Source organism: Acomys russatus, chromosome 20, assembly GCF_903995435.1.
Source record: "Acomys russatus chromosome 20, mAcoRus1.1, whole genome shotgun sequence".
NCBI classification, from domain to species: domain Eukaryota; kingdom Metazoa; phylum Chordata; class Mammalia; order Rodentia; family Muridae; genus Acomys; species Acomys russatus.
The window spans coordinates 64,573,782-64,598,364 of NC_067156.1; the positions used below are offsets into that span (position 1 = coordinate 64,573,782).

At 44.7% G+C, this 24,583-nt stretch overlaps 1 protein-coding gene across 2 annotated transcripts in view; it reads right to left on the reverse strand.

Annotated features, from left to right (window-relative positions):
- Positions 1-24,583, reverse strand: part of Setbp1 (SET binding protein 1) — a 359,262-nt gene that overhangs the window by 95,749 nt on the left and 238,930 nt on the right. For both annotated transcript variants that reach the window (XM_051163710.1, XM_051163711.1), the window contains exon 4: positions 9,063-12,519. In XM_051163710.1, coding sequence (XP_051019667.1) covers positions 9,063-12,519 — 3,457 coding nt within the window. The remainder of the gene's footprint in view (positions 1-9,062; positions 12,520-24,583) is intronic.

Consider the following 24,583-nt stretch of genomic DNA (forward strand, 5'->3'; position numbering starts at 1 on the left):
TATCCTAGCCTGTGTCCTTACCTTTGCTGTCCATCCATCCAGCTGCTGTTGCTGTGGGACTCTCCCACTGTACACTGCTATCGCACATTCAGGGTGTTATCTCTCACTGAATACATTGTTATTTTGGTTTCTTGATTCCCATAGCTTTCTTTGTTGGCCACTATGTCAGTATGGCTTTTACTCTGATATATATATATATATATATATATATATATATATATATATATATATATATATATATGCACATTTATACACAATTACACATATTCATATAAATATACATATGTATGTATGCATGTATCTATGTATGTATGTACACATAGGCACTTCTCATTCTCTCTTGCTTTTTATTTTATTCTGTTTTCCCTAATTGTTCTTGTCATTATACTATGTGTTAAATGAACAGTTTTCAATATTCTTTAGAAAAAAAGACACATAGCCCCGGGTAGCCTTATACTCACTATGTGGCCAAAGATGACTGTAAACTCCTCATCTTCCTGTCTCCACCTCACAAGCATTGGGAATTCAGGCATATGCCACCAAATACAGTTTCCAAATGATTTTAAAGTGTGAATATACTTTACACAGTACAAAAGAGCTCTGCAGGTTCAGGATAAGACTTTGAGCATATCAAAAGTTCAGTGACAGATACATTTATCAGAATCCATGGACACTCGGGGTGCTCCTCCATGTACCATAGTACATAGTTTCCATGGCAGCACGAAAAGAAGGTCTCAGAAGTTTTCAAATAGTCATTATGCTGTGTTCTAGAACCATTCCGTTCTACAGCCTACACTTATGACCAGTGAAAACAGGGTTTCCCGACTCACTCTTTGCCATTAACACCTGGAGTAGGTACACAGTCTACCAGGCCGTAGGCATATAAGCACCTAATAAATACTTGAACCTCTCCCTTGTTTTTCAGGCCATCAATATGTTCACACAAGCCCCCGTCTTGCCACACCCTTTGTGATCCGTAGCTTCCAGCTCTACAAACCATTTCTTAGATATCGTCGTCTTTGAGCCCTCGACTTCCCTACAGCATTTCTGTGTTCTTCCTTTCATCTTCTCTCATTTTCTCTTATCTCTCTATTTAAGATAGTCCACCATGTTCTCTCTGCCATCTGCTTCTTTTTCCTCATGAATCTCTTCTTTGGTTAATATCTAGCTCTGTAGTGTACTGACGATCCCTGACTTAGCATCTGGTTCACTGCCTCACTGGAATCTGTACTTTCTCTAATTTGGTTCATGTGCCTTGAGTTTCTTAATTTCCTGGGACCAAAATATTAGAATGATTCTTGATGTAAGCTAGGAAGATAAAAGGAAGACCTAGAGAGTTGGCCCAGAGGTTAAGGGTCCTTGTGACTTTTGCGGAGAAATTGGGCTCTATTTTCAGCACCCGCATGATAGCTTACAGGCATCTGTAACTCAGTCTTAGAGTACCCAATGCCCTCAGCTAGACTTGATGGACACCAAGCATGCAGGTAGAATACATACACCTATGCAGGCAAAATGCTCATATGCATAAAATAATAAAATAATTATTTAGAAAAGAAAAGAGAGGCTGGGTGTGGTGGAACATGCTTTTAATCCCAGCATTGAAGAGCAAGAGGAAGTGGGTCTCTGAGTTCAAGGCAGTCTGTCTCAGACAGACAGAGATAGAGAGATAGAGAGAGAGAGAGAGAGAGATAGAGAGAGAGAGAGAGAGAGAGGGAGAGAGAGAGAGAGAGAGAGAGAGAAATGAATCAACAATGCTCTTTTGTAATATTTTCACTTGACCACCAGTTTGGATACTAATTCTTTGATATATTTATAATCTGCGATTGATGCTAGTGTGATAGATACTATCCAAACAAGTAAGAGGAGACTGACAAAACAGTAGGGACAGTGCAAGGATTGGGCAAATTTGTCCAGGACAGGTCAGGGAACGCGGTCAAGAACGACTAAATGTAGTAACTTTTACATAATTAAAAAGCTTCTCTACTCGCCACTTAATTAAACATGGCTCTCTAAATATGGAGAAAGAGTCTTTGACTGATGATCCCTTGTTACTTTATTTCCCATGATTCTAGAGCTACAGATCGAATCCTAAATTGTTTCCCAAATACTCTTTTGTTAAATCTTTGACTATACGGCTTCCTTTCATTGTCACACTTCCTGCCTACCTCTCATAACATCCTCACCATCTCCCTTCTCCAAATGCCTCTTTTTTTTTTTTTAAATCTTTAAGACTATTGTAGAGTAATTTCCACCTAGGAGGCAAACTCCTTAAGACTCAAGATGTTCTCGACCTGTGGATCCTGACACCCTTTGGGAGTTGAATGACTTTTCACAGGGGACAAAATTACAGCTATGAAGTACCAATAAAAATAATTTTATGGTTGGGAGTCACCACAACATGAGGAACTGTATTAAGTGGTGACAGCATTAGGAAGGTTGAGAACCATTGTTTAAAAAAAAAAAAAAAATCCACCCTGCAGGAAAGCATCTTAAACTTGAGAAAGAAACATTGAGAAGCTTCAGAAAGTCCCTGAAACTGATCAGACTCGTTAGGCCTCTCCTCCAAGCTTGTGCAAATAGTAAGGACTGCTGAGAGACACTCTTAGACCAGGAGAGCTTCCTGGAAGAGACAGAGATGAGTTTAGTTCTCTGTAAGAGGCTCAGGCCAACTGAGCTGCCTAGAAAAGACACTCTCCAACTTGAGTCACAGTGTGTTACAGGTTGCTAGATTACAGGAGCCACTATGCATTCTGGGATGGGCTTTGTTGTTGCAGCTTTCTTTGTGTCCTTTCTACTCCTGCAAATAACGTCTCGTCCATAGTCTTTAACGTTACATCTACACATCTCATTGATAGCATCACCAAGGTGGATTTTGGTGATACCTTTACTTTGGTCTGTCCTTGGTCTCAATGCTAGACCGCAGTCCTAGCGCGTGTTCAATTACTTGTTCATGTTCACAATGCAAAGACCCTTTTCTGCAGTTTTCTTGCAGATGCTTCTCTTTTCTCTCCCCAGTGACAGACCTGTCTTTGGAAGGCACACTGTACTGAGTTCTCTAGCCAACATAGGCTCCATGTGGCTTTAGTGCCATCTCTTTGCATATTATAACTTCTCTTTAGCCACACATGGACCTGCATTGTCCCCTAATCTCATAGACTTATGCATAAAACTTCTACTAGTACTTCAAACCAGAAGGTGTTTGCCAACTGTGGAAAGATGAACTGCCCAGGAGCACCATGCTCTAAAGGCATGATTGCCTGATTTCTGTGCTGCAAAAGAGATGTTAATGCATCTAAGTTTTGTTGCTGTTGTTGCCGTTAGATTATAAGCATTATTACAATACTTAATTTGATTACTTCTTGGCTTCCTATTAGGAGAGACCTTGGGAGGATGAATAAAATAAATATTTACAATGGCTAAGGCAAGAAAAGGAAAGAAAATGACTTCCCTCAGGATTGCTTCTATTTTCAAACATGGGTCCACTGAGATCACCTAGGGACCAAATGGTTGCCAATGGGATATTTCCCATCTACAGCCGCTCATGGACAAAGAAAACAGAGCTTAAAATCTCTCCTACAACCCAATTTTTCATTTTCCTTTTATTATCCCCAGTCTTCCCTTTGTCCTCCCCTCTGCCTAATGTTAACCCCCTACACCCTGAATTCTTCTGACCATTAGATACATGTCACTGAACGCAGACACTTGGCCTTTTGAGTCTGCACACTCAACAGCAAAGCTAAGTGTTTGACCTACATTGTTAAGGTGTTTAATTTCAGATTCTAAACATTCTCTTCCTGTCCCATAAATGAATTGGTCACATTAGCGCTCTAATCTGTTTGTTTCTGTGAGGGTGGTTGTGGCTTGAGCCTGCATCAGGAGCAAGCTCATTTGTCAGTGGGAGTCAGGGGAAAAGGGCTTTACTTTTCTGAAAAGATGAAGCCCAAAGTCTGATGGGTGAAACTCCTGGATGAATTCGTGGACTGTAGGGTTCTGTTATAAAACTTCACAGAAGAGATGATGCTTTGACTAATAATCGAGCATTTTTTTTTTTTGCCTTCCAAATTGCCTGTTGCTGGGTTTGTGTTCATATTCAAGTTCTCTTGTAATAGAGTTAGTGCTTTAGAATCCTAGGCTCAATGTTAGCTGTAACCTTTATTATCATAGATCCATGTGAGTGGCTGAGAGAAGAAGCAAACAGGTGCCTTGGTGAGCTGGTAGTGTCACAGATGAGGATTGGGCAGGTATTGGTGATGCCATCTGGGTACCAGGCAGCAATTATCTAGTTAATCATTTATCTCTTCCTGCAAAAGGACATGCGGCTTAGCTTGGATTAAGGTAACACAAATTATACTTTACCCTCTCTCCCTTGGTTACTGTCTTTTCTTAGGATCTGAATGCTTTTCCCCCACCACTCACCTTCGTCCTTCTGTTCCTTTCTTACAGTCCTCACATGCTTCCCTTCTAAGGCTTTCCTGGCGTCTCACCCGCATGGCCAGCACTTTCTTCTGGGTAACTGCTTGCAGGGGGTTTTTGTGTTGCTTTTGGCATGGCTGTCCCTGTCTTATTGACGAGTGGCAGCAGATTCTGCCTCCACAAATGCCCTGTAGTGCTGATAAGAGGATCTGGCAAAAGGCAAGACAGAAGCCACCAGGAAAAGTGGGGCGGGCCAGGCTCTGGGAATTCAGCTACCTACATGGCAGGATTCTGATATCTAAGAGGTGAGCTCAGGATTAATTCTCATCTTCCATTCATCATGAGGCAGGTGTTTGACATGTGGGCATGAGGGCTGGCTTTCTTGTCTAATGATGGCACTGAACTAAGAGGTGCCATCTGTAAATATGTGCCTCTTACTGCTTTTCCGTTGTCTGGCAAGAGCCTAGACAGCAGCTTCATTTGTGATATCTCATGCATAGCAGAGTTTTAGGTCAAACTCTGCAAAGATTGCTTCCAAGAAATCTGAAGACGAAGATCATCACTCGCACAGGAGACTTCTCCCACCACCTCTGGAAATTTGGCTTTCGAGGTACATGGCATCATTCTGACTCTGTGTTGTCAACCCTGGACAGGTTTGCTCTTTTGAAAGCCTGTGCATGTGTGGGGGACAGTGATGCCTGGTGACAGAGAGTCAAATGATGCTGATAAGTTCGAATCTGAGACTACCCCTTACCATTATTTATGCATTTTTGGCACAAATCAAGCACTTTAGAGAATGGTGATTTACCAGATGGCATGCATCCAGAAAATAGGTCCAAAGAGCCACTGCCTTCAGAGACAGAAGACACAAAAGGAAGGAAAGAAGGAAAACAAGGAAGGCGCCTGTGCATCTTCTAAGCTGGGCATGCTGTAAGGGAGCTGATGAGACAGCAGAATCTTTGGCAGGGCCAGGGCGTGGGGAATGAAGGATTTGCCAAGCAGGAAGGATGAAATGGAGTGTGCAACTGCTGCCTTTGCTAAGTGGGGTCTCTAATTCCTCTCTCTATAATTGTAATGACTTACATTTATATGGTGCCTTTCATCAGCTCTGATCTCAGAGCTCTCTCCATTAAGTGCCTAAATCTGGTCCTTAGTAGACTATAGGATGGACATGGATATAGCAGCCGTACCTGTACGTATTTTAGAGAAGACTAGCTCATGGGAAATGGGAGGTTCACAGGTGGAGGAAATGAATCCACAATGGAGCAACAAAGGGTGCAGGGAGAGAAACTGTGAGAAGTCCAGCTGCTTATTTCCCATCACAAGCGTTAGTGCTGTCCAACTCAACAGAAATCTCCACCAGGGTACATTTCTGGAAGCTTCTATTGGCTCTAAGTAACCTTCCTCTCACCTTACCTACTTTATATCTCTTTGGACTTCATGCTCTTAGAAAAATTTCAAAGGAAGACGTCCTCCAGAAAGTTTTTGACAAACTCTGGCACTGGGTTCTAAGTATAGCCAAGGATATTTTTGCCTGATGTTTTGGGCTCCAGAATTAGAGGGGACATTTGGTACACGGACATGGATGGATCAGGGGTTGAAAGGGAGGGGTCATTCAACAAGATGAGCAGAGACATCAAGTACTATTCACTTGGACATAGAAGCCATCAATGATTATGATCCATTGAGCTGGCAGGGGGGTCGGGGTGGGGTGGTTGGTTGGCCAAATTGTACAAAGACTGACACAAAGCAGTGTCCTAAATCTCCAGAGAATGGGACTTCAGAAAGGAAAAAAGCTCACACCGCTTTTGAGAATTATTTCCCCCAGTGTTTAGAAGGGGACAATGAGGGTCCCTTCTTTAGGAGTTGGGGACTAAGTAAAAGAATGCATTCTTTTCTTCATTGTTTTCTTCTGCAAATGCTACATGATCCTTAGACAGCAACACCTTGCAAAGGGTGTGTCACTGGAGGATGGGTGGGGTTCTGAAGGAAGGGCTGTAGTGACACATGGGGACACTTAGCTTGGAAACAGGACCTGTGTTCTGGACTTGCCCTTAATCAGTGTGTGAGCAGTTCTCTCTCTTCACTGTAGGAGATGAAGGCCTAGATTGCTTAGCTTCAAACCAGACATCTGTGTGAGCATGGATGGTAACTGGCTCTCTTTGAATCTTGTGTTTAGATTTGTCATCAAAAACAATAGTACTGGATAAGCATGTCTTATTTGAAAATCCAGAATTAAAGATAGTCCAAAAGCTAAAACATTTAAAACACCAATAAGACATAATTAGAAAACTCCCATACTATAACTTTTATTTCCCACCAAAAAAAAAAAAAAAAAAAAAAAAAAAAAAACCACCTTAAAAGATCATGCAAAATTAATATCAGGCTGTATGTGTAATGCTACCCATGAAATATATATGAATTTTGTGTCTAGACCCTGGTTTTATCCCCAAGATGTCTCATTATATAAATGCAAATATTTGAAAATAAAAAAATCTGAAATTTAAAATATACTTGTGGTCTCAAGGATTTTGCATAAACAGCACTCAATGTGCATCTATAGGTTAGGGCCGTAGAAAGCATATTAGCAAGGGATGTATGAAAAACAACTTGGGGTACTCAAGCGCACTACGCATGAGAACTCCAGCCCTCTTCTTGGGGAGGCAGATGGACAGACAATACCCCAAAGAAGTGAAATAGTATGCTTTAGGCCAACAGCAAGTTCATAACAGAACTGACCCTACTACCCAGTTCTCCTGCCTCAACACTGCATACTTTCAAATGTTGACAGGATGCCTATTTCTTTCCCTCTCACATGGCTGACTGGGTAGCGAAGGAGGATGAGGATGAGAGGCAGAGGAGATTTTGAATAAAGTGCTATCTACCGCTCTAGTGCGGGCGCCCTCAGAAGCACTCCGCGTGTCTGGAGATGAACAATGCTGCGAAACCATTAGATTCATCGGGCATCCAGCAAAAATGTCTGGCCACAGAAAAGTCTGAATGTAATTTGCTATGGCAACTGATTTTCCCTCCTGGGATTTTCTTCTTAGGTCTGTAAACCTTAGATTCTTATAACTTCTTAAGCAAAACCCCACTCTTTTTTTTTTTTTTTTTAGCTAAAAATTCTCAGAAAATATCAAACCAACAACAGCTCTGCCCATGGCTAGCTCAGCATTTGTAGATCAGTGCTACCATGCTTTAAGATACGCATTTCTCATGTCCATGTTTAATATAGTACCCCATGCCAGGTGGACTTTATCTAGGCTCTTCAAAGAAATCTTTTGAATGAGAAATGACAAACCCACAACGGCTCTGGGCAGGCAGGATATATGGGCCATTTGTTACCTTCCATTCACCACCATCAATAAACCCGGGAGGCATGACTACAAATTTATCTCTTTCATAAGGAGACAATCTACCACTAAGACAACACACAAACTACCAGCAACAGGATGCACTCTTCAGTAGTTTCTACATGAAATTTGGTGGCATGAAAATATTCATTCTTTTTTAGTAGACTGGATTCACAGTCACTAATTGTGGACTCCCCAGGAAGATGGGGGGGAGTGAGAAACATGCAACATAAACAGAAATAAAATATTATACCCACATCTTCACGGTGTGCAATGAGACCTTTAACACCAGGCTTTGGCCAGAGTGTTTCACACCATTTGGAGCAAAGAGAAATATAAGATTTTTTTTTTTCTTCAGTTCCTATGAAGGGATTTTCTCCTGTTTTCCAAGGACTTCCAGAGTCTTTGGAGTCTTAGGATGTATGTACTATATGGGCAGGGACACAGGGATGTCTTTGCCAAATTGTGAAACTCTATGGCAGGGGAGAGAGAATATGTGTGGACAGGGAGGTTAGCAAAGGAATTCTGCCAGTCACTGACAGGGAGTGAGATTTTTTTCTGGTAGCAATGAACATATTCCTTTAGACATCAGTGAGTAAAAATCCCACTTTGGTAGATGTGCTAAAAATCACAGGCCTGTGGCTGTGTTTGTACAGGACAGAAAATGCCTTTCTCTGAGCCTCTTCCCTTAGCGCGCGGAAACAAAATTGTGGGTGCAGTCAGGGCTCCGCCTTAGGTGCCAACTGTGTCAGCTTGCCCAATACTCATGATAAAGAATGGACGACACAGTTCTGGGCTGCAGCTTCCTGACTGCTTAGGCTTTCGGATGCTCTCCTCATTAGCTCTGGGGTACATTTCTCATGCAAGACTGGTGACGTCTACTGACAGCACGTCACGCACTTTCGTCACTGCCATTCTTTTTCAGCCTTGGCATTCTTAGGATTTTGTTGGTATTCTACTGAGTTGTAGAGCCTTCAACTAGCAAGCTGGACCACATAATTAGAACATAATAACGTAAGAACAAGACCTTTAATAAAAAGTGTCTATCACTTAGGGAGTTACTGACACTGTCTCAGCATTCCCTTTAGTGGAGCAGCCAGCCATGCAGAACCATGTAAACAGTATATGAAATACACAGCAAATTCAAACATGCAAGCAGGCCTATTTGCATTTAGCAGTTCCCCCCCCACCACCACCCCACCCCCTGCTTTTGGCCAAACATGATTAGCATTATACTGCAAAAGCCAGGATTTAAACAACCAACGAGTCCAAGTCTACAGGGAAATGGGCTCTTACCTGGAGACATGGAGGACTCATAGGGACTTCTCTCCTTGCGGGTCACCTTGAAGGCTTGGATGTCCTTTTCCCTGTATGCCCCAAAGCCTTCAAAACTCCTCCTCTTATTCCCACTCACGTCACTGTCCCACTTGTCGCCGGAAGGATTTATTTCACTGAACACATCTAGACTTTCCGATCTCGTGCTGCCACTGTCCCCGCTGCTGCCGGAGTACCTTTTAGCACACGGCTCCACAGGCTCACTACTTAAGTCACCTTTGTCCTTGGCCTGTGTCCAGTGCTGGGCATCAGAGAGTGAGAGCGTAGACAGGGTGTCCACCTCAAAGCTGTTCTTGGAAACCTTGTGGCTGGCGTCACCATGCTGGTGCTTCGGCCTCTCCTTTTGCTTGGTCTTCTCGCTCACCAATGGGAGCTCTTTGTCCGCACTGTTGAGCTGCTCACTCAGGAGGTGGCTGGAGAAGGCTGTGGCCTTGCCTGCGAAGAGACCACTCAGGTTGTCGTGGGTCCCTAGGAGTCGCTCTTCCTTGTGCTTGCGCTTGTGTTTGTGTTTCCTCTTGTGGAGCCTACTGCTGGACAGAGTGGCCCCGCCCACCTTGGGCGGGCTCAGGGATGGCTGTATGTCACCGAGGCCCATGCCTACAGTTCCCTGCAAGTGTACCCCATGCTTGGCTTTGTGTTTAGTTGCCCCAGACATCTTTACATGGGAACTTGTGTGGAACTGGGGTGGGGGCACTGTGGGCCTCATGAACGGGGACGCTGCTCCGAGCGTGTGCGATAGGTACAGAGGAGCTGGGTACTGACCGTAGTAACCAAGGTTCATCATAGGCATTGATGTGTAAGGCATTCCATAGGGTGCATAGTAACTTCCACTGGGAATAGGGTAGCTGAACCCCTGTAAAAAAGGCACCTTTGTCATGGTGTCATTGGTTTTTGCAGGCCTACCACGCTTCTTCTTTGACTTCAAGTCTGAAGTCCTACGAAGGTAGAGCAATGGGTCGTACTGGATATATGGCACCGGGTAATAGTGATCAAAGTTAATCCTAAAGATGCTGGGATACGGATTCTCATGGTAAAAAGTGTAGCCCCGGTGGGAGATCCTGAACACTTGAAACTTGGTGATGAGCTCTTCCAGCTCCGCCAGAAACTGGAGGTCATCACGGTTCTGCAGGCTTTTCCTTTTCCTCTTGTGCTTTGGCTTCTTGAGGCTTTCGTGGGCCAGAAAAGTGTCCACAATGAGATGCTTCTGCCGGTGGCCGTGCCGGTTCTTTGTGCTGGTGTCAGATGGAAGGGCCTCCGGGTTGTCTAGGGAACAGAAGTCAAAAGAGTACCTCCGTCGGGACTCTGAGCTCTTCTCTGCTTGGTCGGAGGTGCTGTTGTTGTCTGTTCCAATGCCACTGTCGCTTGGGATGGTCTCCTCGCTGTGGGACTCGCTCACAGGGGACAGCGTTATCTCCTTCAGCGAGCCAATCTCGCAAAGGTGTGAAGGGGAGTTGGCCATCAGCCTGGGTGGGGACAGCTTCCAGGTTCCACTGTGGATTCCCTTCTGGGTTTTGGTTGGAAGAGCACTGATGGGCTGGAGGTTTGGCATAGTTTTCAACTCTGAAAAATTGGTTTCAGTGCTGGCAGGGCTCAGGTTGCCATTGGACCCACCTAACTGTGTGGAAAGGGGGTGCAGAGCTGCTGGTGAAGAAGACACGAGTGACTGAAAGTTGGAAGGCACGGCTGGAACATCCGGCTGGCTGGAAACAGGCCTGGGGTGCTTGATGGCTGTTTTGGGTTCTTCAGATGAGGGCGGCAGCTCTGTTCTTGGCTTCCTGCCCCTCTTCTTGCCGATGTAGATGGTTCCCCTCTTGCTGACATTGATCTGCTTGCCCAGTTTGCTTTCGATAGACGCTGCCCCGGGACTGGTCTCTGGGGGCGCTTTGGCCTTTAGGGCCACGCTGCTGGAACAGGACAAGATCTGATTTAAGATATTTTTTCTCTTGAGTGTCTTCATCTTGTTGATTGTTTTGATGGTCTTCTTGTCCAGCACGCCAAGCTTTCCAACCTTCTTGTGAAACTTCACCTCACTCATAGGTTTGTTCTCTCCCGGCACCAACTGGGCCAACTTAGCCAGATTGCGCCGCCTCTTTCTTTTCTTGGTGCCGGGAAACTCTCTGCTGATAGGACTGACTGGGCTGGTAGAAGTACCTTCGTGAATCGTCTCCACTGTGAGGAGAGGCTGTTTCTTTGGTCGTCCCCGCTTCTTTTTGACCGGTGTGATCACAGTAAGACTGTCCGTGTTGGTGTATAGAGGGCTGGACGGGGTAATGGGGTAAGCGGATGGCGGCTCCACCATCAGTTTGTCGGCGGTAGCTAAGACGGCCTCTCGAAGCATAGCCGGAGGCTTTGTCTTGCTACACCTCCTTTTTGCAGCAAACTTGGGGTGCTGGATTTCAGGCAGCTTTCCTGATGGAGAGTGCTCTGTGCGTGTTGGTGATGTCATGACCAAGGGTGGTTTCCTCTGTTTGGACACACCTCCGGGGACAATCTTCTCAGTACCCCCACATGTTTCAAGGCCAACTGAGGGGGGCTCGTTTTCTATCATCTTACCCAACTTTGGGACTCGAGGGTCTTTCTTATTTCCCTCTGAATTGGAAAGTATCCTACTAACAACCTCACTGCTCATAGCAATCCCCGAAGCCAGGGCTTTCTCTGGGATGATTTTCTCCACTACAGCTTTAATGGACTGCCTCTTCTTCCTCTTGTGGTTGGATGGATCCAGAGAAGGTGTCTTTATGGGGATCGTAATCCGGACATGACTGCAATCATTTTCAGGATTGCTGACGGAACTACTGATGCTCTGTCTGGTTGGTGATGCCTCTTGAGCACTGTCAGCAGGGTAGCCCTCTCTCTTCCCTTCTGGACTTTCAAATGCTTTCTGGGCACTCTTGACCCAATCCAGATCTGAGTGCGGTACGGTTTGACTTATCACATCTTTTTTACTGGATTTCTTCTTGTTGCCAGTATTGGGTGGTTCTGGGAGCTCCTTTGTACCTCCTCCATCTTGATCTCCCAATGGCTGGAGTCCATTGCACTCAGCAGAGTTGCTAGGGGTCGCTGGGGAGCTGTGGCTGCTGGGGGATGGTACCACACTTCCCAAGAGCAGGTCTTTGCTGCTGCTGGACAACTGGCTCCAGGTACTGCCTGCACTGCCTTTCTTACTCTGGGCCTTTGCAAAGGAAGCCACGGGTTCAAGAGCTGGGATCTTGCTGGTGTTGGCAGCTTCTCTGCCAGTATCTGGGCTGATGAAGCAATTCTGAGTGGCAGGTCCACTGTCAGAGTTGGAGGACCAGTCCATGTGGCTCTGGCTGCTGCATTTTTGCTGGTGCTTTGGTTTTAAGGTGTCACTGGTGAAGCCCTGTGAGAGGCCTGTGTCGTAATGGAGCGTTGAGTGTTTCTGGGGCCTCTCATAAGCCTGAGGGTGGGTAAAGCAGAGGGGAAGAGAGAGAAACAAAGATGAATATGTTGGAGCTTCTTACAGTTTATTGTCTAACAGCTTAATTATTTTAAAATGTGAAGCAAGTTATTATGCTAATATTTTTCTGAATTTCACAATGGTTTAGAAAGAGAGAGAGGGAGAGAGAAGCTTCTCTCAATTATGGCACTAAAGATACATGACACTGGGTTTGAACATTAACAAGGATGCTTTAATTGCTGTTTTTCCCCTCGATAGAACTTGGTTTAATGCAGTCCGAGCAGAACTGCATGGCAAGGGGGAGGGAGCAGCCCCAAGGCCCCTGAGTGCAATGACTAGAATCTTATGAAGAGGAAGTGTAAGGCGTAGAGAGCCCTGCGCAAGGTACAGAGGCAGCAGGAGCCTGAACGCCCCACTCGTGCTCCTTTGCCTAAAGCTGCCTCTTCCTTGTCCCCGTTTCTCCTTGGAAGGTCTCCAGTCTCTTCTTCTGAGTCCCCGTTTTAGGTCAGTGTGGCAGAGCATCACAGAGCTCAGTATCTTTGTAGGCACGTACCACTGAGTTCATCAGGTGAAAACAGCACAAGGCCAGGGCACAAGGCAGAAGACACACAAGGAGGGAAACCTGCAGGAACCCCCTCCCCATCTTTGTCTCTGGCCATACTGCTGTGTTTGCGGGTTAGCATGCAGCAGGGACCATGAGGCCACGGTACCAGGTACTGCTCTTTGAGGAAAGCCTCCAGAGGAAGCGTGAGTTATATGAACAAATGTACGAGGGACAAATTGTGATCATTCAAAACCACCTTGCTATATCCCACCGTCTGAGCTTCCCCTACACAAACGAAGGAATGTCTTCCACTCCACTTTACATGAATTTTAAAATGAAGGATAAAACATCACATGTCACTTACCTATCCTTTATAAATCAAGGATTTTCTACTTCACCATTTCTGCTGTGGCCTGTCACTATGCCACAGGCTGAAAGGGGGTTTTAAGAATACTATGTTTTCTATCCCTTTAGGATGCTGTGTAACTCATCCTGTGGCATTTCTGAGAGTATTGTAGAAGAAGTTGTGACTGTTGCTGTTCCAACCCAGGCACACCAGGATTTGTGGGGATTCTGTTCGCTCCAGACTGTGGGTCCTCCATGGCTCCAGCTCAAGACATTGGAGCGCATCTACGGACGGAGCTTTGTGGTACAGTGAGGGCTCCAGACAATAGAGTGCATCTACGGACAGGGCTTTGTGGTACAGCGAGGGCTGGAAACTGGGTCCCTGACTCTCAGCCCTTGTTCTCAGCTCTAAGTTCTGACTCTTGACATCCAGCAGAGTCTACACAGTTAACACCTTTTCTTGTTATATGGTCTAAATCCTAGCGATGTCTCTCAACCTTAGAGAAGCATCCTGATTTCAAGCTTTCAAGAGACATGCATTTCCCCTTTGCTGTACTAGCTGTAGCTAATTTTTCTATGTGATTTGTATGATAATTGAGTTACATGCCCACTTCCTTTACTAGCTTATTAACAAGGCACCGATCAGTGCCTTGGCACCCAGCAGGCCCTCAATAAACATTTACTGACTGAATGAAAGAATGTGCATTTTATTATGGATATTTCATTTTGTCAATGATGAGAGTAATGTGCTAAGCACTGCAACACACTGCTTGCAAACACAGTTTCCACTTCAAACACAGTTACGTCTGATTCCCTACACTATCTCTCCTGCATGTTCCATCGACTTCCATAACAACATCTACTACAGTCCCTACAGTGCCCTGTGGTATTTAATCCACATAGACTTCTGCCTCTTTCTCTACGACTGTAAATATTTTTAGATAAAAGCAAACAAACTGACAAATAAACAACAAACAAATTATTCATCTTTTTAATGTATCTTACAATCCCCAAAGCTTACTACAGAGCTAAGTACATTTTTTTTTGGTAGGGAAATAAATGTTTGCTAGATTAATTAATTAATAAAAGAGGGGCTGGAGAGATGGCTCAATGTTAAGAGTGCTTACTGCTCTTAAAGAGGACATGAGTTCAGTTGCCAGCACCCAGATCAGGTGGCTCACAACTGCCTGCTACTCCAACTCTGGGAGATCTGACACATTCTTCTGGCTTTCTGGGGGCACTGGTGACATATACACAGAGATTCACACACTTTAATAAAAGTAAGTATAAAATAAGAAAAATAGCTGAGGTTCCTATTACAATGGCAAAACATACAGTTACACACAAAAGAAAATACACCATTCATCTTCCATTTGATAATGGCTCATGATGAAACTGAAGTGCTGAAATACATTAGGTGTTGACCAAACAAAAACAGCCCTTCTCCTCAACTTAAGAGCTAAATTTCTTGTAAGGCAGCTCCCCTTTAACGTCATCTGTACGGTTAGTTCTTTCCTATCTTCTGTTACTTGTTTCCTGTTAGCTCTGCTGTGAGAGGGTGGGTTTCAATCTGGTGAGAACATTTGGGCCTGTGATCTTGTAGCCAGAGATCAGCTAAGGCTCATGCGCTGTTCTAGTGTTCCCCCGAACCACAGCCTGACCCAGTGATCCCACCAATTCATAGGCAGTTTACCCTTCAAGGTGGATTCAGCAATCAAATTCCTGGATGGACAAAGGAAAGTATGATGCAGGAACAGGAGTGGGGATGGGGTGGGACTGAAAACCCTTCAGTCCTTGGGGCTGCAGAGACGGAGCAGAAAGGCGGGAAGGGCCAAGAATAAGCACTTTCTAAAGGTCTGAGAACAAGCCCCTACCATTCTTCTCATAGGTATGTGGGTTACCTTCATAAAATTCCAATTTCTCATCTGCCAGCCATGAGTTGTGTACACAGTAGCTCCACTGTGTCCATTACCAAGAACTGAGGCCTTACTCTAGCCATACAGAGATGGACAAAGCATGTGGACAAAGAAAAAGGAAAATGACTGTTCCCTCCCCCAAATCTTTTATATAAATCATACACCTTTAGACTCTGTGCAAGTCAAAAGTACTTTATCAGTTTAAAGAAAAAACACTTTAAAATTCCTAAACAATGGAAGAAAATGAGAATCTGAGCCTTTTCTCACAATTATCTAAAGTTAAGCATTTTTTTTTCAAGGAACAAATATGGTGAATGGAATCAGAGTGGGGGATATATATAAAATATGTATAAAATAAAACTAAACAAGCACTCAGAGAGAACAAACTGCTCTTCTGGGCTCTCCTTGTCCTTGCTTCTTTCCGATGACACCTTTAGTATAAACTCCCTGTCTGTGAGGTATGCTGGTTTATGAGCGCAGGGAAACATGAAGTCCCCAGGGAATCTTTATCTCTGAATCTGGCACTTGGTGCCTCTCCAGATGTGGTGCTGGTTCGTCGTATCAGAGGCACATATGGTAACAGTTCTGAATCCAGAGTCCTTGACCCTTTGCAGACCCACTAACTCAGTCTCTCAGCGCAGGAGGAGGGGGTGTGCATTTTAACAGGCTCCCCAGGTAATGTTGAGGTACACATTTAAACCCCACTGATCTAATGTTTTAGCCCAGGCTCATCTGCGGTTACTATGACATTCACAGCACTTTTTTTAGTGGTAAATATGCAGAGCAAACCACCACAGGCCTGTTAGGATATGCAATTTGGCAACACTGAACACTCCTGTTTTGCTCCGTGAACTCTGCAATTTACATGGTAAGAAACCCTAACACTGTTTCCTATTTTGGGGCAAGGCCTGGGTAAGAGGGCAGAAGGGCCACTTTTTCAGGAGGAAGAGTGTCTTACCGTCCCAGAACAGGGCGCAGGAGCGAGCATGCAGTTGTGCATGACCTCCCAGCCTGGGGGTTTTAACAAGTTAATCATCAGAGCTCTGGAAAGCCTTTGCGTTCCATTGCTGGGGCTAGAAGCAAAAAGCTTAAACTCAAACAGGAGCTGAGTGTGGGAGACAGGGAACGGAATACAAACTGTCATTTTAGATGTAAAAGTGTCCTACTTTAGCTTTATGCTAAAATCACACAGGAAGCTGTGTTAAAAACAACATACCTGGGATCCACACAAAACAATTATACCGACATTCTGGTGGTGAGCCCGGTAACTAGCACTTCCTTCAAAGCTTTCAGGCAACCCCACTGGGTTATCCAGAAGCCTGGATTATATGAAAGACAGGGTCTGGTTTAGGCACCAGAGGGACTCTAATATTGCCAGGAGAGCCCTATCCCAGTGCTTTTCAACGTGTTTCACAAAGTCCTGGAATTTTCCAAGAACACTTTTGAACTGTAGCCAGTCGATTTGGCAAGACACACAGACACACACACCAGCCACTCCCCGAAAGAAAATCCATTTAACCTCATGAGAGTGAAAGATACCAAGCTGGTTGGCTTCATAGAACTTGCTAGAAGGCACCTCTGGTGAGCCAAGTACCTTCCTGCAATTGCTAATGGCAGACATGGACAAATGTTCCTGAGTACCCTGTTTGAATCATGGGCTCAGGGATCCTCTGCTTCCACAAGACATGGGATAGTTAACAAACTCATCTTTTAATGCATGCACCCCTTTTTTGTTTGTTTGGTTGCATTTTGTGGAGACTTTCCCACATGCCTACTGTATTTATATCATTTTTAGTCCTCCCTCTGCTCCTCCCAAGACCTCACAGCCCAGCCTCTACTCCTTTCCAAATTCATGACCTCTGCTTTAATTGTCAGTGTGTGTATATGTATGTGTGTGCGTGTGCACGTGTATGTGTGTGCATGTGTGTGTGTGAGAGTGTGTATGTGTTTGTGTGTGAGTATGTGCGTGTGAGTATGTGCGTGTGTGCGAGCATGTGTGCGTGCGTGTGTGCGTGTGTGCGTGTGTGTGTGTGTGTGTGTGTGTGTGTGTGTGTGTGTGTGTGAGATAAAAGATCAGGTGTAACATGAATGGAGATAATGCTTTAAACCCCTGGGGCCACGGACAGGAAACAGAAAAGCAGAGTGGACCAACAATACAATAACAACAACCCGTTGAGCCCATTTAGTGTTGCTCACATATGCATAGGTTATGGCTGACCATTCAGATTGGATAACCCATTAGGGGCTCTCATCTCCAGAGAAGTCTGATTCTCCCTCTGCCAGGAGCTGTTAATTGCCTATCTTAGCTAGTGGTTGGTTGTAGCTTGTGAAATTTCCCCTGACTGTATTGGCCTATCAACTGGTGTTGTCATTATGCAGGTCTCTTTAAAGATAGAGTTTCCCTAAGTGCTTCGTAGGTATAGAAACTGAGGCTGCCATCCTATTCTATCTTCTCTCATCCTGTGGGTACCCTGAGAAGTCAACATGTTATGATTCCCACATAAGAACCACCCTTTGCTTTTTGGGTGCAGAGAAAAATGGTATATACTAAAGCATCCTTTCCCTGCAGGGGGTAAGAAAGGCATAGGCGCTGACCATGGCCTGCTTGACTACATCATTCTGCATAAGTGAAAATGATCACTGACTTGATTTCAGCCAAGATGAAATAACAGGTGCTGCCTACAGTATGTCCATGAAGAAAAGTATGAAACTGGACAATATAAATGAAGCAACTCGGCTCCTGCAGTCAAGAGCAGACAACATGGGCTGTGATTAAAGAGAGGAAAACACAAGGCCTCAGGGGGTCCTCAGGTTTCTGTGAAGGACAAATTTTAAACTGAGGAAAGGTAAATGGAATCCCGGGCTGGGATTCAATATGTAGACTCCAAGACTCTCGAGGGAACAGGAGTTTGTATGGATAGGCACCCAGGAGGGAGCTATGGAGAGAGGAATTCTGGAAACCTTAATAAGATTCATCTTAGGTCCCTAGACAAACTTTAAAACACACCTGAGGGTGAAAAGAACCTAAAGTGCAAGGATCAGTTGAAGCTGAAAGGGAAGTCCTGAGATCACACAGTATGCGGCAATGCTGATTTTCTTACCAGTCAGTGGGGTAGCTTTAATGAAACACCCATGTGCTCTATTGATATTACAGAAATGATACTCTTTACAATTGCAATTATTCTGGATGCTCCTTAAGAAATCCTAAGAAAGACTACAAACAGGATCCTGACTTAACTGCCTAAAAGAATAAAAGTCAAAACTCTTCAGAGAAAACCAAAATGTAGCCTCTATACAATACAGGATACATAAGGTACCTAGGATAGAATAGGAAGGTGTGGGCAATCGTTCACTAAGTAAGAGCACTTGCCCCACAGTCATGAGATCCAAGTTCAAATCTCCAGCATCCACATAGAACAGGGGGCATGTTTGGACCTCTTCCTTTAGCTGGGCTGCCTTGTCTGGTCAGTGGGAAAGGATTCACTTAGTCCGGCTGCAATGTGAGGTGCCAGGGTGGGTTGGCATTCCTTAGGGGTCTCCCTTTCTCTGAGAAGAAGAAGGGGGAGTCGGGAGAGGAGGACGTGAGTGTGGGACTGGGAGAAGAGGAGGTAGAGGGGCTGGGATCAAGCTATAAAGTGACTAAATAAATAAATAAATGAACAGTAAAACAAACAAAAACAATAGGCATGGCCATACTCAACCTTAACTCCAGAACTATGGGGGCGGGGGAGGGGGCAAAAACAAGAATCTTACTGGCTGCCAGTCTAGCCTTAGCCCCACTGACAGACACGCTCTCAAGCAAATATGGCAGGAGTGATAAGACCCTGACATCACGTCTAGCCTCTAACATGGACCTACACAGACAAGTGTGAGCTCTGTATCTGAATAGAGCTAGAAATGAGAACTTCACTGTGGGTGCCCAACAGCTGCCCCAGAGTACCATGATGTCTGGTGAGCATGGAAAGAACACAGGAGAAATCATCTAAATGGAAAGACAGGGAGAAGAACGATAAACCACGCTTTAGCAAGACTCGGAGCAACACAAAGTCATCCAATACTATCCAAGACTATCGGAGGAGGACAGAGAAGGCACCCTGCATGCAGACTCGCATCACTAAGATCGGCAAATCCGAGGCAGAGTAAACACCACGGAAACCATATCCAGGCACATTGTGCAGAATCTGGTGAAAACCAAAGGTGAGCACATTTAAAAGCAGCCAGACAAATAAGACGCAATTTGTAGCAAAATAGAAAAAAGGAGGATGCCGGACTTTTCATCAGTCCAAAATAAGATCTAATTAGCATTACCAACCAACTCTGCTTGTCCAGTAACTCCAAAATAATTTCATTGACATATTCGGGGCCATAAAAAATTAGGAAGAATAACCAGTGGATTTATATTAATGTTCCCAACATTTTTTTTTTTCTGTCAGGGAAATGAAAATGCCTTCAGACAATGCCCACTTGCTTACTGGGATGGAAAAAAAAAAAAAAGACAAATAGCAAATGTGGGAAGGAGAGAAGCTCTCCACACTCCACCCCATCGCCCCAGGGAAGACTGTTAGAGGGTGGAAATACAGGAAAATGTTCTGGCAACTCCTCTCACAGCTAAAGATACCTCATGACCCAACAACTCCACTCCAGTTATTTACCTGAGAGACCAAAAACAAGTATCTATAAATAGACTTTTATAAAACACCATAGCGGGTTATTCAGAGTTCTTAGTGCCCAGAATAGCTCATAGGCTCATTAACATGAATACAATCTAAACTCACTAATAGAAGGAATCAACCAAAGATAGGACGATTCTCTCCACCCCATCTCTCTCCCTCCCTCCCTCCCCTCCCTTTCTCTCTCTCTCTCCTCTCTCCTCTCCTCTCTCCTTCTCTCTCTCTCTCTCTCTCTCTCTCTCTCTCTCTCTCTCTCTCTCTCCTCTCTCTCTCTCTGCTCTCATCTCTCATCGTCTCTCCTCTCCTCTCTTCTCTCTCTCTGACACACACACACACACACACATACACACACACACACACACACACACACAGATGAGAAACAGAGAGAGAACCAAAGCCTCCTAGCAGGGAATCAGAAATGCTCCTTTCTAGAAGTTTCCTATGCTAGCCTGAAACTCCTTGTTGCCCCTTCACTGTGTCCTCTTCTGATACACAGGGGCAGCTAAATGAGTCCATCCCTAAACAATAGAGCCTGACTGGAGAAGACAGGAGCTTGTGGCTTCCTCGGGCCTTCGGGTCCTCTTTCCTCACCCAGTGCATCTGCTCAAACTGTGGCTTATGGGTGGCGGCAAACTAAAGGCTGTTTCCACTGCTGCCACCAGCTCACCTTTCTGAAGGTAAGCACGTTTGCTTGACAGGAACCTGGCTCACAAATCAAAGTTAACGCTGCCCCGCCTCCTCAGTAAATCATGTGTGATCCATCTGGGTAATGACGCCTCCAGTGTAATTCCCTATTAAGAGGCTTTATCTGGAGAGATAAGCAGCTGGTTCCCCTGTCACTAATTGCTGTCTGCTGTGATTTTAAAACATCTGCACCATTGTGCTCTTCATTTTCATATTCTAATCACCCTGAAACTTGAAAAAGGTACATCATTGATTGTTTCTATGGGTTAATTAGTACACAGTCTCATTGTAGAGACAATTTAGAGGCAGCAGAACCTCAATCAGGAAGTTTGTTTTAAAAAATTAATAACATCACTGTGAGACTGGAGGAGCAGTCACATTCAGAGACCTGTCAGGACAGCCTCAGGAGGGAAGGGAGCCACACTTTGTTGGCCTCTACAGAGGAGAGACGCCAATGGATGGCACCCAAAAGACTGAGGGAACTGTGGGTTGAGGCTCCTTAGCAGGGCACCCCCACCCAATCACAGCCGCCAATCACAGCCATTCAAAGTGGCCCTGGTCCCTTTTCCCTGTTTACACAAATTGAGAATTTGCTAACAACACTTCAAACTATGAAGTAGCCTAAGTGACCATGTATGTTTTATGATCTGTTCGCTGTCTTCTCTGTTCTACCTCAGTTATCGGTGGGGCAGAGAGGAAGACTGGAGCACAGCGGAGAGGAGAGGGAGGACAATATAGTCCAGTGCTTACTTGATCTGTTTGGGACCCCGAGATTCACCTCAGGACACTCTGAAAACTTGCGTTTGGATTCTGCATCTCTCTCAAGCTTGCAGAGGGGCCCCGATGTCCAGGACTTGAGATATGCTCTTTTCTCCCCCAAGCAGTTGACTAGAGTCAGCACTGCTGAGAGTCACGAAAATAAAAGAGGCTGCAGCATGCAGTCCAGGCAGGGCATGTATGTGCCAGGCTCTAAAATATCCCCTGAACTGAATGCACCTCTTGGTCCCTCACTCAGAAGTCTCGGTGGTGTCTTTCTTGATGGCAGAGCTGGAGGATTGGAAGTTAGTGACTGTCCCAAGGTCTTGCTCATGGTAGGCATTGTAATGTGCCTTCTACCTTAACCTATGCTCAGAGCTCAAGATCGTCCTCCACAGCCTTATTGGAAACTACCTGACAATATGAGACAGGGAGAAGCTCACACACTTTGAGAAGAATGCAGTTTTACCTGTTTGCTAGTGCTTTCTTTAAAACAAAAACAAAACAAAACAAACTTGTTTATTTTACTTTACGTGTATGATTGGTTTGCCCTGGATTATGTGCCTGCCGCCTAGTGCCCATGGAGGTGAGAGGAAGAGGTCTGCTCCTCTGAACTGGAGTTAGAGATGCTTATGAACCACAATGTGGGTGTGGAAAAGCCAGCATGGATCTGCTGAAAGAGCTGCAGATGCTCCTAACCATGCAGCTGTCTCTCCAGCCCTAAGAGGAAACCTCAAGAGCCTTCTTCCCTTGAGCTGAAGGCTCTCTGCCTGTAGAAGGTACTGATAATTAGGAGCCACAAGAATTCCACTCAGTGTGGCCACGGGCTGACGATGAGACCTCAGTAAACTGAGGGAAAAAAATTGCACTGTGGAGGGAGACCCGTCTTACTCTGTTTTTAGCATTTTGTAGGCCCCATGGATCTGGATATGTTTTATTCTATTGTTAGATAAATAAAATTGGGCTTTTAATTATGTGAACTAAACGGTCTTGGCAGGGGAGGGGATGGGGAAGGGAAAACTGATACTGAAGATGAAAAAGTCAAATGGAAGCCTACTATTTTTTAAGCTTCCTAACTATATGCATAGCAAAGAGTTCAGCTGGAGTCTTCCCATATGGAGGATGGTGATTCTTCCAGCAGCCATGGACCATTGCTCTTGGTTGTGTACCAGGACTTGATGGTAATACCTATTGCTGAAGACATTACATATATTGATCACAGGACATAGGGAAGTCAAACTGGTTCTGACTCGGAAACTTCCTCTTGATGGTCAGGAGGTGCTATGTAGGCAGCTGAGGAGGAAAGTCATTAATAGTTTTATCCATCTATAGATCATGTGAGCAACAGTAATGACCAACATGGCAAGATATGCCCATGGCTATAACAAAGGCAACGTGTTGAGGTTAACTTAGTGCTTTCTACCTGGATGTAGTTCTTTCTTCTCAGGAACACACACACATGCCTAGTACTATAAATATAGCCAAGAGCCCATTGACAGAAAACTCACCAGCCCCAGGAAGAAGCTAGCTTTGATTATTCTGCTAAACAGACATAGTATCAAATTGGCTTCTAAGTTCTTATCTGTATATGCGTAGATTAGTGTATGAGTTCCTTTGGGCAGTGGATGGTGTTAAAGGCTGAAAGTCACAACTCTTTAAATTTCAGAGAATAACTGGAGTGCTCAGCTATAAATGGGACACTTATATCAGGTGCATGCACACACACACACACACACACATACACACACATACACCTTTGGTGAAAAAGGAATGAAAAGATTGTAAATTCAGAAAAACGAGAATACCATCACAAAACAGTGTCTTCTGGACATGTGGCAAGAAGCTAAGAGGCTCATGTGTACTCAGGAGCTCATGGCTCCTGTGATTGTGTAAGACTGGTACAAGATAAAGCCAGTCCAATGATGGCACAAAGCTTGTGAGAGAAAACAACCAATGTCCTACTTGACTTACGGCCCACTCCACAAGATGGAACCTATATCCAATACTGTTTGGGTGATCAAGAACCAGAGAGTAGCCTAGAGGAGAAATACTACTAGTCTGAAAAAGAGTAATAAAATGGCTACTTATGATATTCTGCTATATTCATAAATCAATGCCTTATGCAGCCAGCCACCATCAGAGAAGATTCCTTCTGCAGTAGAGGGAAATAACTATAGACTCATGAGTGTACAGTGTGCAGAACTTGAAACACTTGGTCCTAAATGTGATGGCTCCATCACACTCTGTCTCTCAGAGCTCAGGGAACCCTGTAGAAGACAAAGAAGAAAGACGAAGAGAGCCTGACGGGGGCCAGGCATGTGGTGCACACCTGTAATCTCAGCATTGCGGGAAGTGGAGGCAGGTGGATCTCTGTGAGTTAGAGAGGCCAGCCTGGTCTACAAAGACAGGCAAGGCTAAACAGAGAAACCCTGTCTCAAACACACACATACATACATACATACATACAACCCGAGGGGCTGGAGGACACCAAATAAACCAAGGATAAAACAAGATTCTCTAATCAGTGTGAGTAAAGCTCATATGAACTCTCAGACTGTAGCAGTATGCACAGGGCCTGCATGAGTCTGCATCAGGTCCTCTGAGTATGTGTGTGTGTGTGTGTGTGTGTGTGTGTACACAAACAATATATGTACAGTTTAGTAGTTTATATATATATGTGTGTGTGTATGTTCAGTATAGTAGTTTTATGGGATTCCCGAGTGTGTGAATGAGGGGTCTCTGATTCTTGTGCTTGTTCTTGGGGCTTTATTTCCTTTTGTTGATTTGCCTTGTCCAATTTCAAGGTGATGGGTTTTGTTATAACTCATTATAATTTTGTATTGCTGTTCCCTTTTTGAAATCTGTTTTGGTTTTTGGTTTGTTTGTTTGTTTTTGTTTTTGTTTTTGGATGAGAGACAGAAAGAGAGTGTGTCTGAATTGGAGGGGAGGTGACAAGGGACCAAAAGGAAGAGAGGGAGGAGAAACTGCGATCAGGAAATACTGTGTGAAGAAAAGAATATATCTTAATCAATGGAGGGAGACCCAGCAGTTAGTATTCTAGCATGGAAGGGGAAAGAGCTCATGCACCCGAGGAGCTGGAGACAGTGGGCAGCTTATGGCAAAGGGAGGGACAGTTCTCTTTAGGGATG